This window comes from Gymnoscopelus microlampas (genome assembly GCF_963454915.1).
Source record: "Gymnoscopelus microlampas genome assembly, chromosome: 7".
NCBI classification, from domain to species: Eukaryota; Metazoa; Chordata; class Actinopteri; order Myctophiformes; family Myctophidae; genus Gymnoscopelus; species Gymnoscopelus microlampas.
The window spans coordinates 8,557,138-8,573,807 of record NC_139944.1 but is presented as its reverse complement, the minus strand read 5'-3'; the positions used below and the strand labels follow the sequence as shown (position 1 = coordinate 8,573,807).

The window sequence follows — 16,670 nt, the reverse complement described above, 5'->3', positions numbered from 1 at the left end:
TTTCATCTATACAAGTTCATCTATTTAAAAAAAGAAACGTCATAAAAAAAAATCCATGTATCCATCCATGTCCTCACTAATGCGTCACTGTCAACATCATGCTGAGATTTCAATCTAATGGAAACTTTCTCATGCAGGATCGTTAACGTGCTAAATCAGTGCGCATGGATGTTGCCTCATTGTTGTTGCAAATAGTTTGAAATCCCCACCAGTTATGTAAACGGCAGATAGATGTAATCGGCAGATAGATTTCATCAGCGTGCTTCTGGGACAAATACAGCAACGCTACAATCTTATAGTGAGAAGAACCCATATAAATATGGAGATGAAGTTGAAATAAGGTGACTTGTTCTTCTAAGGAAGTGTGTGAATGTGTGATGCAATTGCTCACTAATGGGTGGAAATCTTTTGTTTTTATTAAATGTTCTTCAAACTGTGTTCCCCGCAGCATTTGGAGCTGAATGCAGTGAACTCGTGCATGAAGATCGTAATGACCATCGGTGGTGTGGACTGCAATGTCCAGGTCCTGCTGAACGAGCTGACCTGCAGGATACCAAAGGGTCTGGTTGTCCCCAGCGAGGGACTGCCTGTCAGGGTAAAGCATCTGTCCCATCAATATCATGACTTATGTGTAAATAAATAAATAAATCATCAATCATGACTTAAAGCTGGAATACATAACGTTTACGTCCTGATCTGGAATTCAAGATCCCCCTGTGTGAGCGCCAAACGTTCTGCTGATGAGCTAATACAGAAAGCCTGTTTGGGGACAGGATATATTGCACTTTTGAGCTACATGCAATACCACTTGTCAACTAGCATCTAAATCTCTCAAAAGAAGAGCAAGTAGATCAACACTGCAACCACTGCAGTTGTTAGTTATTATTGTATTAACATACACATTGATCAATATCATGTCTAATTCAATACAAAAACAGTTATGGATTGCAGCTTTAAGCCATATTCAAAACATTTTCAAAATAGCTGATAGCTTGGATGCTGGGGTCTAAGTGGTTAAGATAATATACAAAAACTGAACATATATACAGTGAGATCTTATCTTTTTCTGGGCATTCCCTGTTTTCTGGGTGTCCCTTATTTGCAACCCTAGACACCAGGGTTAATGTGGTTAAACAGTTGCCATTCATGAAGTGTGATTGATCAAGTACATTGCATTTCACGGCTGCAGGTGTGTGTTAACGGGGAGGTTCACGACGTTGGCACGGTGGTGTATGAAGACAGCAGTCGCACCATTATTGCGGGCATCGTGCTGGGCATCATCTGTGCCCTGGTAGTTGGTGCCTTCCTCGCATTCATGGTCATGACCCATCTGAGGAGAAAGAAGAAAGGTACGAGAATTTCATTCAACCTTACTCGATATATTGTAGATATAATGTATGTAGGCTGGGCGATGTGACTTCAAATCAACATCACAATAGTTTAGAACGTTTGCCTCGATTACAATGAATGAACGATTAATAAAAAAAGAACATACTTGTGAACATAGCAGATCTACAAGCTCACAACCAGTTGCAATGTGGCACGTTGTGCTATTTTCACCATTGTACGGTGAACAAAATAAAGTCAAATACAATTAATTAAGTGTTTAATCAGAGTAATCGATTTAATTGGAAAAAATTGTTGATATATATGAAATATATGAATAAAAGAGTATTAAAACAAGAATGACCAAAGTCATAATAAAGCCGCATGCGGCAGGCTTTTTTTGCCCCAATCTTTTCATAGACCAAAAACCTGCTTCTCGATATTATATATATTATATATATATATATATATATATTATTTTTTTTTAAATTATATTATATATTTACATGAGCAAAGATTAAATCAGTTACTGGTTCTAAATGTTGATTTTGATATATTTTCTGTTAATATTATAATATATCTACAGTAGAGCCCCTGCTCTACTGTAGATTGATCATATTCACAATCATTTACGTCATACTAGGGGATGTGGGGTTGCGTGATGTTGAGCAAAATGGCCGCTGTGTGAATGTGGTCAATTGGTGGTCTAAATATGAGTTTGTTGTGCAATAACCTTTAAATGTGCCTTTTCAGCTAAAGTAGAGTTCCGTTTGTCAAGACTGTCGAGTCGGAGGCAAATGAGCAGCAATCCTGACTCGTCACATACAGATGATTACAGACGAGGTGAGATTTATTCATTGATACATCTCTTTTATATCCATACATCCAGCAACCAAGATAATCATTCATTCATCTGATCACTGATCCATCATTACAACCAATCAAGCAAAGTTGCATCCTCAACTCTACTGTACTGTATATAGTTGTGTATGCCGTGTTCTTGAATATGTTTTCTCTTTTTTGATTGATTGATTGATTGATTGATTGATTGATTGAATACTTTATTAGCAGTTTGCAAAAAAAAGCACAGGAAAGTACAGTTCAATACAAGGTCTGTTAAGAGGATTTAAACCCAAGAAAGCCTTATTCTCTCCCAAATAAACAAATAAAGTAGGCTAAGTAAAGTAAACAGACTAAACAACAGCACCTAATAGTAGAGCAACTCTCTCAATGGGGAGTCTCTCTCTCTCTCTCTCTCTCTCTCTCTCTCTCTCTCTCTCTCTCTCTCTCTCTCTCTCGCGCACGCTATCCCCCTGGGACACAGCGTCATTGTTTTGTATTGGATTCCCCATAGACAAATCTTAGATTGCGTCATATAAGAACTGTGTTCCAGAGATAAGTGAATCACCCCGGCCATTTTACTCATATGGATCATGGCTATGATATGGCTCTATATGTACAGTAGGTCTATGTAATGTACCAAGATCAGTAAAGTGTGTAGATATAAGTATAGGTATGTATTCACCCCCCCCCCCCCTCTCTCTCTCCTCTCTCTCTCTCTCTCTCTCTCTCTCTCTCTCTCTCTCTCTCTCTCTCTCTCTCTCTCTCTCTCTCTCTCTCTCTCTCTTAGACCACAGCCAGACGTCAGGCTCAGGGGGCATGTCGTTCCATGGCTTGCTGTATGCAGCCAACTACGAACCTCTGGCCATCCCACTGCTGCCTCAGGAAAGCCTCAACCCTGATCTGCTGGAGGAGGTCAAAGATGTCCTCATACCCGCTGAGATGCTCCGAGTTCAGCATGACGAGATTATTGGCAAAGGTGGGCCTTTTTAAAATATATGTATTCAAAGATTTGCACACATTTTCCACGATTAAAAAAGATCTACAAGCTTGTATATCTTCTATTTTGGGTTAAAATAATAATGGTTTAAAATAAACAGGCTCTGAAAACGCACACGGCGGATGGGTGGGCCAAGAGTAGGCCTGTGATACTGTATATGTTGCACTAACGTGGCAGTATAGCTCAGGAGGTGGAGCGCCCATCCTTTCAGGGTCCTAGGATCATTCCTAAGTTGCGTTAGAGTTTTTTGAAAAGACGGAGATCTCCGTCAATAGAGACACACGGGGACTAGAAATTTCACGCCCACTTTTGAGACAGCGCCGCTACTCTCTCTCTCGCTCTCAATGCAATCTCTGTGAGAGGCATTGTAAAATACCATCATTTCACTGGTTAACTACTGAGGCTGTAGCGATTTTTTTTGTGTTCTAATAAACTGTCCCATTTGTTTAATTTATCCTTTTTAATGTCTCATACCTGTCATCTCGATATACTACCCACAATATACTATAATGTACTCTATCAGTGTGTCAAAAGTTCTAGCATCTGAAATGTAAAGTTTAAGTGGTCGCAAGGTATATAATATACGTCACGGACGCATCCCTTGAGGTTTTCAATACCCAGATACGTTTGTGTCTCTCATGTATCATTTGTATAGGCTATTTATTTTTGGACAATTATCCAAACAGCATCTTGCAAGACTATTTGTATATTAACTAACCGCGCACGGGGCTCTAGTGAAGGCTCGCTTATTTTGGGGTTACACAATCGTGGGATAAAAAAAAACAGGGGGGGGGGGGGCCTTGGAGTCTTGGGACCCCCGCGAAACATCACGGACCCCTTGGGGGTCCCGCGAAACATCGCGCACCGCTTTGGGGTCCCTGGAGACCCTCGGGGGTCCCTGACATTAAGCTGCACACAACAAACATCAGCACCACACTGCTGTTTGTCCAAAACACACAACATCTCCTCTCCCACCGAGGTCATGTGTTCATTTATCAAAGCAAAGTTTGTTGTTTACCCAGGGTGTCGGACTAAGCACGAAGCTTGTTTCCAGCCGGACCCTGCATGGAAGCCTTGCTCAAGGGCTATTCAGCGGTGATTCATGATTGATGTGATGAAATGGGGAATCGAACTAGGGACCTTCCGGTATCAAGGCCGCCCCTCTAACCACTAGGCCACCGCTGCCACTATCGACAGCCGTACAGACTCCATTTGACACATTGTACCTCATTTATCCAGCTCTCACTTCAGACTCTCCCCTAACATACGGTGTATAGCGCATAGCGTGTCTGCCCCCATAGCTTGCGGATCCCTCGCACATGACTGGCTTAGCCTGCGTTCCCTGCCCCATAGCTTGTAGATCTCTCGTACATGACTGGCAGTGTGCTTATTTTTGTAAGCGTTTTTGGCCTTATTTGGTTGCTTCTTGAAGTAGCGTGTAATTGGTTGTTTGCATGCATGCTGTTTGCTTGTGGCCAAAGTGACTTTCGTGTGAGAGCCTTGGGGGTCCGTGGAGACCTAGCGTGGTCTGGTGTATGTTGAAGGAAGGGAGAAGCAGCAAGCGGCTATGATTACCTCTTGTTTTTTTCATGAAGCTAGTTGAAAGTAGTAGTTGAAAATGTCGGGATATGTCACTCCTCCATTTAGTTGGGTTATTTCCCCAACATACATTCAGGCAAGTTAATACAACAGCAGTAAACCCACACTTTTTAATTGTTCATGTACCGTCGGAGCTCCACGGTAGGTAGAACATTAATATGATGTTCAAAATATAGACATGAACAAAGTCAGTCGGGATTTGGATGAGAATTCAAAGTCGGCGCTCGGCGCTCGTAAAGACAGTGATGTCACTGAAATGTGACTACTTGTCTGTCTGCCGTCTACACGCTGCTGTGTTAACATTATGGGTAACCCATTAAAGTGGCAAATTAAATGTGAAACACATCAACTATTAAGAAAACAAGAAGATATGTTGACAAAGACACTCCATACATTTGGAAACATATTTTTATTTAAAAAAATATCGTCTCCAGTTAACGTAGGATCATTTTAAAAGTAGGCTAACTCTCATATCCTCTCATAGGGAATGCATTGGCAGCTGCAGTTCATCGTTCGGACCTCGAGTAGCGGCGCTGTCCCAAAAGTGGGCGTGAAATTTGTTGTCCTCGTGTGTCTCTATGGCAGGGAATGTGTTAATATGTTAATTTCTTGATTTATTCATTCACTTAAAGCAACATGCTAAATTAACCACTAGGCTACATTGTTTGATTTCATTACTGTACACTTTCTTGCAGAATATCTCACACCATACATTGTTGCGTTCATACAGGTCACTTTGGGACAGTCTACCATGGATACCTGATGGACTGCAATGATCAAGAGATCCACTGTGCTGTGAAATCACTGAACAGTATGTGAATACCTGCTTAAGTCACCGACCGTAACACAGTTTTCTAAATCCTAACAGTTTTCTGAAACACTTATGTTGCTATAATATCAGTGGTTCTCAAACTTTTTCATGTCAAGGACCCCCAAAATGATATGTATTTGACGAGGACCCCAATCTCAAACATATTTAGTTCCAGGGACCCCCCAGAAGCAAAGATTTTAGTTACAAATGTTCGCTTAAAAAAAAATAATATATATATATATTCAAAGATTTGCACTTAATGTTCATGATTTTTCATAAATTGCAGATCTACAAGCTCATAGCGCGGCACTCGGTGATGCACTATGAGCTTGTATATCTGCTATTTTTGAATAGCCAAAGTATAGAATAATGGTTAAAGTGGTTAAAATCGAAAATGACAGATTGCTATCCCGGTCTTTATGGGGTAAAAACCTCTCTGTTTCAGACAGAGTGTGTATAATATCGTCGTTTGCTGTGTTCTCAGGGATCACGGACCTGGTGGAGGTGGAGCAGTTCCTCAGAGAGGGCATCATCATGAAAAGCTTCCATCACACCAATGTCCTGTGTCTGCTGGGCGTCATGCTGCCCAAGGAAGGGCTCCCCCTGGTGGTGCTCCCGTACATGAAGCACGGAGACGTACGGCACTTCATCCGGTCTGAGAACAGGGTGAGTCAGCGTTACCGTGCAACTTAAGCTTGAACATTTGACCTGTTCAGAGAATGAGTCAGCATAATGTTCTAAGGGTTTTCTGTTTATCCTGTTTCCCCTCTGGGAATTACCCATGTTGGTTATTTTCACCAATGCAATAACAATTTCACTCACAAAAACTGAGTCATTCAGTCACCTCCAAGAAAATACCACTGAACACCAGTGGTGGAAGAAGTACTCAGATATTTTACTTAAGTTGAAGTATCCACTTCTACACCACAATACAAGTACTCTGTTACAAGTAAAAGGCCTGTGTTAAAAATGTTACTTGAGTAAAAGTACAAAAGCAGATCTACAAGCTCATTGTGAGCTTGTAGATCGGCAATTTTTCAAATAGCCTTGCCAAATAGCCTAGGTATAAAATAGCCTATTTATACCTATTTCAAATAGGTCTAAAGTGGTTAATGTGTGTTTTTAATATTATAATTTATATCTGCAAAGTAACTAGTAACTCAAGTTTTCAAATAATTGTTGTGGAGTAAAAGTACAATATTTGCCTCTGAGATGTAGCGGAGTAGAAGTAAAAGTACTGAAAATTGGAAATACTCCAGTAAAGTAAAACATACCTCAAAATGTTACTTAAGTACAGCACTTGAGTAAATGTACTTAGTTACTTTACACCACTGCTGAACACCGCAGTACTATCCGAAACAAAGTAACACGAGTCGTGTGGCTACGCTTTGCCAAGGTACAACACAGGCACAGCACTTCCACCCTCAGATGTTGTTTTTGGCCAGGTCTTAAAAAAAAGAGAGATGTTTGATCTCAAGTGACTTATATAAAAAATGTTGACCTGGTAAAAACTACGGTTGAGAGAGAGAGAGAGAGAGAGAGAGAGAGAGAGAGAGAGAGAGAGAGAGGGAGAGGTAGAGGGAGAGGTAGAGGGAGAGGGAGAGGGAGAGAGAGAGAGAGAGAGAGAGAGAGAGAGAGAGAGAGAGAGAGAGAGAGAGAGAGAGAGAGAGAGAGAGAGAGAGAGAGAGAGAGAGAAGAGAGAGGGAGGAGAGGAATTGAGTTAATAAAACATCCACACAGAGGTGGAGACAAACTTTATGCTCCTAAAATGTGCCTGGACACTGGCCACTTTGGCCGCTAAATGTTGAAGAGGATGTTGACATTAGACCATTCCTGTGTCTCTAACAGTAAGACTGCTGCTACACTTCTACTATGTTTCATCTGTTATATGATGTGTTTCTTATTTTGGAGTCTTCTTTGCATATGGTGTTACGTTTTCCCAGTCCAAAGGAGTAAAGGAGTGTAAAACCCTACTCACTTTCAAAACTGCCCTAAAGAATCACCTTCAGGAGGCTGCAATTCCAAACTGGCCCCTGTCAAAGTCCTAACCTACCCCCCCTCCCCTCCTCCTAAAACTGTCTTTTGTACATATTTCTTGTTTTTCATACCAGCAATATGTAAGCTGATTGTATGACGTTCTGCATAGTAGTGTATATGTGTATGTCTTAAATGTCATCATGATTTGAGTGCACAGGGATCTCATTTTAAATAAGCCAAGTGCTTTTATGAGCGATCCAGTTTAGAGGACCTTGTATTGTGATTTGTACTTCCATTTACTGTTACCATGTCTTTCTAAATAAAGCATTCAATCAATCAATCAATCAGTCAAAATACTAAATTAGATACTTTTATAATTAGTGCCTCTAATAGTTTTTATTATGGATATTCCGCCCGAGTTCAAACAATTGTAGGTTTATGAGTTATACTGCAATCTGTGTATGTGAAAAATTCAATTGTGTTTTTTATAACGTGGTTCTGTAGTTGGGACTATGTGTATTTAATGTTGCTTGAAACATCACTTTTGTGTGGATTAAAAGTGATTTGAATGGGAGCTACTTGATATTCAGGTTTTTACATTCGCCTGGTTTCATGTTTCTTCCACAGAACCCAACGGTAAAGGACCTGATTGGCTTTGGCCTGCAGGTTGCCAAGGGGATGGAATATTTGGCCCAAAAGAAGTTTGTCCACAGAGACCTGGCAGCGCGGAACTGCATGTGAGTGTGAATCACACAAACTTTAAGAATGTCAGTGACAAAGCCTTTTGTTGTCAAATCTGTCTGAATAACGGCGGTATAGCCTACCATATTATTTAGGTTGGCTTTTTTTGTCGTTTTTATTTTGTATGTTTGTTTTCACAACCACAAAGGTACAGAATGTTATTTAGATCAGTGGTTCTTCTGTCAAGGAACCCCACAATTATATGTATTTGGCTGCGGACCCACATCTCAAAATATATTGTTCCAGGGACCCCCAGAAGCCAGGGACCCCCACGGCACTCAGTATGAGGCGCTGTGAGCTTGTAGATCGGCTATTTTCACAATATTTATCTGTGGAACTGAGTCAAACTAAATGTAATGCCTACAATTCCAAGTGCTTGTCAGGGGAACTGGGGATCCCCCGTCCCCAGTTCAAATATGATAATTGTAAGACAGGTGAGCGAGTGAGTGGTTCATTGTCTGTGACATCCATGGACGTTGCAGGCTGGATGAGAACTTCACGGTGAAGGTGGCAGACTTTGGCATGGCGAGAGACGTCTTCGACAAGGAGTACTACAGCATTCAGGACCATAAGAAGGCCAAGCTCCCGGTCAAGTGGATGGCCATCGAGAGCCTGCAGACGCAGAAGTTCACCACCAAGTCTGATGTGGTAGGTTTATGTAATCCACTTAACCCACTGAGACTGGGAACACGTCTGTGTCATTTTAACATTTCTTTGGCTATTCAAAAAATAGCAGATGTACAAGCTCATAGCGTGGCACCGAGTGCCACGCTATGAGCTTGTAGATCTGCTATTTTTAGAAAAATCGTGGAAAATGTGTGCAAATCTTTGAATAAATATATTTTTTAAGCGAACATTTTTAACTCATATTTTTGCTTCTGGGGGGTCTCTGGAACAGCACATTTTGAGATGGGGGTCCACGGCCAAATACATATCATTTTGGGGGGTCCTTGACATAAAAAAGTTTGAGAACCACTGATATTATAGCGACATAAGTTTTTTTTTTTAACTGTTAGGATTTAGAAGACATTTGTAGAATCCCTCAGAAGCAAAGATTTGAGTTACAAATGTTCCCTTTAAAAAAAAATATATATATATTATATATTCAAATATTTGCACACATTTTCACATTTTTTTGAAAATAGCAGATATATAAGCTAGTGCCGCACTATGAGCTTGTAGATCTGCTATTTTTGAATAGCCCAAAGAAATCTTAAAATGACGCAGATGCGTTCCCGGTCTTAATGGGTTAAATTAAATAATGTGTTTCCCCAATACGCCTTCTGTATTTAAAAACGATATGCTCTACTGTTAACGCCCGTGGCAGTGGTCGTTCGGGGTGCTGATGTGGGAGCTGCTGACCAGAGGTGCGAGCCCCTATCCTAACGTGGACCCCTATGACATCACCCATTACCTGTTGAAGGGACGTCGCCTTCTGCACCCCCAGTTCTGTCCAGATGCTCTGTAAGGGTCACACGCATGCACCACTGCAGCATAACGTTGCTGCTCGGGTGCAAACCTTGTATGTCCAAAACAGTTACGTTTCAGGAAATGGAAGAAAATAACCTGTGTTCCAATGGATCCAATCAACGTAGTTATTATTTGGTCACAAGCTCTTGTTAATACTTTTCATTGGTTAAATATGTATAAAGTAACGCAAGGGTACAGTATGTGTAACCACTTTCACTTTCACTTAAAATAAATCAAATTAAAAAGTAGCAGATCTATGAGCTCACACATGACGTCGCTATGCGCCACGTAGATCGTAGATTTCGTGTGACACTGTTGTATGACGATGTACAGCATTCATTTACAAAAAAACACAAGTTGAAAAATGGAGATACAAGGTTTCTGCCCGACAGTGACGACATACTCAGCTGTTTCATTACCCTGTTATTACTTGCTTCTTAGTTTAGTTTAGTTGGGTTGTTTATTTGATCATCTTCACCAGTATCAATACAATCATACATCAACATAAGCAAACGGTTACATAGTTAAAGTTAAGCTCCCTAGCTTGTTCATGCTGTAAGTGATATAGTGTTGTTAAAATACAGTGTTAAGTGCTCTATATTTTGATAGTAATCATTACTATAGTATATGTTCACTAACAGGGCACTCCCCGTCTCTCCAGCTCTTTAGTGAACAGAAAATGCATTTTCAGGGCGGGATACCAATTTGATCCAATCAGGCGAAAGAACTCAAACACAAACACAAAATTGGAACTGGAACAATATACAATTGAAGCTGATAAATGGGTTCTCTCTCTCCTGTATGGCAACTGGCAATTGGCAACCCGCCTGAAAATGTATTTTCTGTTTATTAAAGAGCCGGAGAGACAGGGAGACCTCTGTTACTGAACATACATTCTATATAGCAATGATTACTATCAGAATGATAGAGCTTTACATGTTTTTGTTTTACAAAAAAAACGTTTAGTTTTAACCAATAAAAATCACTTACACCACTTTTAATTCATTTTTATTCCACATTCATTCACTCTCTCTCTCTCTCTCTCTCTCTCTCTCTCTCTCTCTCCCTCTCCCTCTCTCTCTCTCTCTCTCTCACACGCACACACTCTCTTTCCACCCAGGTACGGGATCATGCTCCAGTGCTGGGACCCAGAGCCCGAGTGCAGGCCTGACTTCCACAGCCTGGTGCTGGAGGTGCAGGAGATCCTGTCCTACCTGGAGGGGGAGCACTACATCAGCCTGAGCAGTGTCACCTACATCAACCTGGACCAGCCCAGACCCTACCCCGGCCTCACCGCCTCTGCAGACGAGGCCGAGGCCTCAGACACAGACTGACTGACACACACAGTCTGACGCAGTGATTCTCAAGCTTTTAAAAAAAAATCTATTTCAAGGACCACCCCAGTTTGTGATGCGTTAAACCACGGACCCCCCCCCCCCCCCATCTTCTTCTTTTATGTTAAAATTGCCTTGTGGATGGAAGGTGGACGGTGGGCCGTCACAAACGAATCACGCCCATATATGGAGACAACTTTAAACTAGATGATTGAAGGTGCCTGATCTAGTTTGTTCATTTGTTATCTCTGGGACGCCAATCTACACTGTAAAATCCTCAGTGTTCATTTAACTCTGAGAGTGTACAAATGGAGCCAAACGGGTCCATTTGTGTGCTCTCTTATAGGGCCGTAAGGGTCCCTTTGGCTTCAGTCGTACACTCTCAGGAGTTACAGGTCTGTGACGGTCCATGTTGGACCCCTTGGTGGTCCCCGGACTCCCATGTTGAGAACCAGTAGTCTTGTACTATATCTGTATATCCAGGTGGGCCTTCCAAAGCCACAAAGCTCCTACCGTAGGACGGGGAGTCCTGACTGAGACGGTCAAGAAGAGGCAGGAACGGAGCTAAAAGCCTTTCCCTTTCTACGGATGTCTCTGTAGCCTGAAGACCAAAAGACTAATATCTCCCCGCCCCACCCCGGGGGCCAGGAGGGATTCCCCTTTGGGCCATAGCGTCCCTTCCCGCGCGGGAGACCCGGGATCGATGCCGTGACCCGGATAGTTTTTCCTGGTCAAATGGGGGGGTGATTGTAGCAGGAGAGTGGATCAGAGCCCCCTGTCTGAACACCAAAAGACTAACATGGCTTTAGTGTCTCTTCCAATGCGTTACATTGGTGCCGTGACACGGATCGGGTTTCCCGGTTGGGGTCGAAGGTCAAAGCGGGGGGGGGGGGGGGGTGAGTGTTCCAGAATGGCTCAGAGCCAGTGGTGGAAAAAGTACTCACATTTTTTTTACTTAAGTAAAAGTATCAATACCGCAATGTAGAAATACTCTGTTAGTAAAAGTCCGGAATTCTAAATTTACTTGAGTAAAAGAACAAAAGTATTAGTATCAAAATGTACTTAAAGTACAAAAAGTACAAAAGTACTCAGTATGCAAATGTCCCGCTTCACAAGTTTTCAAATGTATGAAAGGCCGAATTGTATATAGGGCTGAAGTGGTTAATGTATGTTTTGTAATCATAATCTAAATCTACAAAGTAACTAGTAACTAAAGTTTTCAAAAATAAATGTAGTGGAGTAAAAGTACGGCTGGAACCGAGATGTAGTGGAGTAGAAGTGAAAGTAGTGGAAATTGGAAATACTCAGTACAGTACTTAGTACTGTAAATGTACTTAGTTACTTTCCACCACTGCTCAGAGCCTCTGCCGGAAGACCAAAAGCCTAATATCTCTCGCGATTTTCCTTTAGGCTAGTGGTTAAGATGTTGGGCTTTAGTGTTACACCTCTCCCAGATCATAGATGGCCTTTCTGATCTCTCTAAGCCTGAAGCTTTATAAACTGACTGACTTTGGAGACTTTTTATTTTTATTTTTACGTCTATGGCACAAACTGATGAATGTCTGACATGTTGGTGCGTATAATTGTTCTAATCTGAAGAATAATAAGAGACAAGGTTGATATTTAAGGATCTAAAACGAGACGACCGTTTCAGCGACAAAGAGAGATATACAGGTACAGTCTGCCAGGTGAATGTACAAGACTCTGTAGTCATCTCTATACCACTTACTCTCAGGGGTCAATGTTGTTACTTGTTCTAAAAAAGACATGCGTATGTGTTATATTAACCCATTAAGACCTGAGGCGATTCTTAAAACATTTCTAAATCCTAACAGTTTTTTGAAAAAAGTCAAGATTTTTCAAAAATAGCAGATCTACAAGCTCATAGCGCGGCACTCGGTGCCGCGCTATGAGCTTGTATATCTGCTATTTTTGAATAGCCAAGGAAATCTAAAGCGACACAGATGCGTTCCCGTTATTAATGGGTTAAGTTCTGCTGTGATAGATGAAATGCTCAGACACAATTCCATAGATAAATTAGATAATTAAAAGCTCTATTAGAACATTTACACACGCGCACGTGTGTGCGCGCGCACACACACACACACACACACACACACACACACACACACACACACACACACACACACACACACACACACACACACACACACACACACACACACACCTTGCACTGTCCAGCTGTAACTGAAATCTGGTCACACCATCGCTGTATAAGATACGATCAACCTTTATTGAATCCTGGAGGGAAATACAGGTGTCATACATTAGCACCAACAGCCATGAAGCCAAGTTTATATTTTGTTGTGTGCCGGTGTCATGAGCCGAAAATAGCCGGGCTAGCCGTAGATCAGCATTTAAAGAATTAAGCAATAGAGTCAATTAACCAAACAAGTAGGTGTTGTCCAGTATCTTGATGAACCACTAGAGGGCAACCAAGACCATGTTCAAGAACAGAACAACAGCAGCTTCAGTGGTGCTGCAGTTTGATATGCATTAGGCCACAGAACCCCATTTGATACCTTTTGTATTTCTTTCATCTCTGGGACCCAATTCTACACTGTAAAATCCTAAATGTAACTTAAATGTAAATTGTCAACCATTTGGTTCCATTTGTACACGCTCAGAGTTATACAGACCCTTAAGGGTCCGCTGGGACCCTTGGTGGTCCCCGGACCCTATGAGAAGCAGCGCTGTACTGTACAGTCCATGAGCCCTAGAAGGCCAGTGTTTGCTGGCTGATAGAGGGAAATGATAAATAAGTTTACCTTTAAAAGGGAAGACAAATCTGAACCCCTAGAATGTAAAACTGACCAATCCAATGAGCAAGCAGCATACTCAAAACCGTACAGTTGTGGAAACATGTAAATAATACTTAAATGAGCCAAAATAAACATTTTGGTTTTATTTCCTTAAATCATTTGGACTGCTGCTTAAATGGAGGGCATTGAGAAAAAATAATTCTTAGCTTTGTCCTGATAAATAATATGTTTAAAAAAACAACCAAACAAAGAAACTTTCACCAGTTTCTTAGAACTGTTCCCAGGAAAAGCATATTATTGGGGTTCTGTTATTCAGTCTTGGGTTTTATTAGCATAGCTTTTCACACTACACTCACAATTCAGCTGATGTTACCTTGAGATTATTTTGAGATGGAGTAATTGCACTGTGTGTGCCTCTAAGATGTAACATAATAAAAGGTCTCCCTTGAATCGTTTTCCTACATGTTGTATCCTCAGCCTTATTGAATACTAAAAGCGTTTCTCACCTCATATGCCTCGTGTTAAAGGGACATACCAGTATTTTACTAGAGGGCCCACATATCTAGAGTTCGGGGCCGCTACGCAGTCCTCACACCTTATCAGAGTACCGGTGTACCCATCTGTCTGTGTCCCTTTTGTGCACATACTGTATATGGAGATCTCTGTATCGGTCTGTCTACCTGTGTCCCCTTTATGCACATATATGGAGAAGAAAACCCAAATGGCTACAGTTCCATCTGAACCAAAAACAACGACGCGTGAGGAGGCAGACTGCCTGCAGTGACGTTCGAATGAGCATGGTTATACTTCATCTACGATGGTGCTGCACAGTGAGCATAGGCGATTTTAAAAGCCTTCAAGGCCCCTAGAATGTGACCTATAGAGTACAGAAGTCCTGACGTCACTCGTTCATCCCCTGGGTCATAAAGTATTTCGCTATTCAGAACAACATTGGGTCATTTTAGAATCATCTCATATAAGAATTGTGGTCCAAAAATAAACAAACTGTCTCGGCGAAATTGTCAGGGAGGTGGCTCTGTATCGTTTATGATAGTCAGTCACTCATATTTGATACAGTCTGTTTCTGGCGAAAATGTAACTAATTTGGTGGAAGTAACATTAGCGTTTTCTCACCATCAGTTGATGCTTCATATGATCCACAAGAGTCAAATCGCCGGGATCATTTGTTTATTTTTGGAACACAGTTCTTATTTGACGTGATATTAAAGACGTCTATGGGAATTCAGAATGGGTGGTGGAAAACCGAGACCCAGGTAGGATGCGAAAATTACGTCAGACTTCGGTGCTCTATTTTGGGCTTGTAGATCGGCTCGGTTCACCGTGCGACTCCGTCATATGGACGAAGTACAAATCAGGTTTTACCGTAATTGCTCCAACACTCGTGCGTGGTACCGTATATGACACTCACACCCCTTCTTACACCAGCAACCCTGGCTCTGGCTGGAAATCAGATTTTTAGTAGCCAGTATCACAAATCACAGTATAAAAATAGAAAGGCCAAGCCAATTTCACCAGCAATAATAATAATAATGATAATAGGTAATAATAATGCATTAATTTATTAATTAAAAAAATAATACTATGTTTGGGACAAATTACATACATTTTGGGTCAGTTAAATGTGTTATTTTGGGACGGATGTGGGACGGTGGTAAAAGTTAGTCTGGAGCCCTGCCAAGATGACAGCTGTTAACTGAAACACTAAGTATTGATTAAAAAATGTATACACACTTTCAAAGGTACTGTACGCAACGTCGTAGAGTCACTTTACCATTGCTGAATAATAGAATAATAGATTACTACTTATTACCTTCATTTTAAATTCATATATTGTGTTACATATTACTGTCTGAGCAAGAGTAAAAGAGTGTTTTGTGCAGTTTGTGCAGTAACATGGAGGCATTAGGCTCAACGTGCAAATGATTTCCCCCTGGCTAGCAACAGGGAGAGATGCACTAAAACTGTACCTCGAGGCAGCTCAATTGTTTATGCAATATGCATGCCATGATATTTTCTACTGCGTTGGCTATACAATCAACTATTAAACCAATCATGTTACAAAATGAACCAATTGCAGCCACCTTTAAGTGCTCTTTTAGAGCCGGTTTGAATTAAGTAAGGAGTCACACTTTTTTTTCCCCCCTTTAAGATATTTTTAGGGCTTTTCTGCCTTTATTTATAGGTAGCCTATAGTGGAGATGGACAGGAAACAAGGAGAGGGAGATGGGGAGAGACGTGCAGTAAAGATGGTCGGGAACGTGACTCGACCCGCAATGCACTGTCATGCTACATTGGAGCCTAGGTGCCGAGACCGCCAGGTCGGAGGTCCGAGCCAGGACAGGAGTCACACTTTTGTATGACTGTTACTAGGGCATTCCACATTTTGGTGGTATAGCAGTAGAACAAATGTAACCCCAAGTTTGAGACGAATCTGGGTTGAACGCCTATTTTATTTCCAAGTGACAATGACAAGCAATTTAAATCTAACATAGCCTATTTGCAATGTTACAAGTCAGGTGCTTAATCATTCACTCATTTAAACAAACTAAATTGCTTTAACAGTCATTCAAATAAGATTGCAGATCTGGTTGCATTGGCTATTTGAATAGCAGATCTACAAGCTCACAACTCGTCACGATATGACGTTTTGTGAGCTTATAGATCTGCTACTTTCAAAATATAGTTGGGACAGGCGTGACGGAAATAATGAACAGATTACAATAATATAAAATTCTCTATAATCAGCAACATGTAGGTGATAATTATGT

The 16,670-nt window shown here is 41.2% G+C and overlaps 1 protein-coding gene across 1 annotated transcript in view; it reads left to right on the top strand.

The window, feature by feature from the left end:
- The window catches only part of LOC311049760 (macrophage-stimulating protein receptor-like), a 31,673-nt gene extending 18,674 nt beyond the window's left edge, over positions 1-12,999 (top strand). Inside the window, exons 12-21 of the mRNA XM_084063585.1 lie at positions 449-595; positions 1,190-1,349; positions 2,080-2,169; positions 2,957-3,145; positions 5,496-5,576; positions 6,061-6,242; positions 8,181-8,290; positions 8,777-8,942; positions 9,622-9,758; positions 10,885-12,999. Of these exons, the coding sequence (XP_083919711.1) occupies positions 449-595; positions 1,190-1,349; positions 2,080-2,169; positions 2,957-3,145; positions 5,496-5,576; positions 6,061-6,242; positions 8,181-8,290; positions 8,777-8,942; positions 9,622-9,758; positions 10,885-11,098 (1,476 nt within the window). The 3' untranslated portion in view covers positions 11,099-12,999. The remainder of the gene's footprint in view (positions 1-448; positions 596-1,189; positions 1,350-2,079; positions 2,170-2,956; positions 3,146-5,495; positions 5,577-6,060; positions 6,243-8,180; positions 8,291-8,776; positions 8,943-9,621; positions 9,759-10,884) is intronic.
- Positions 13,000-16,670: the final 3,671 nt, after the last annotated feature.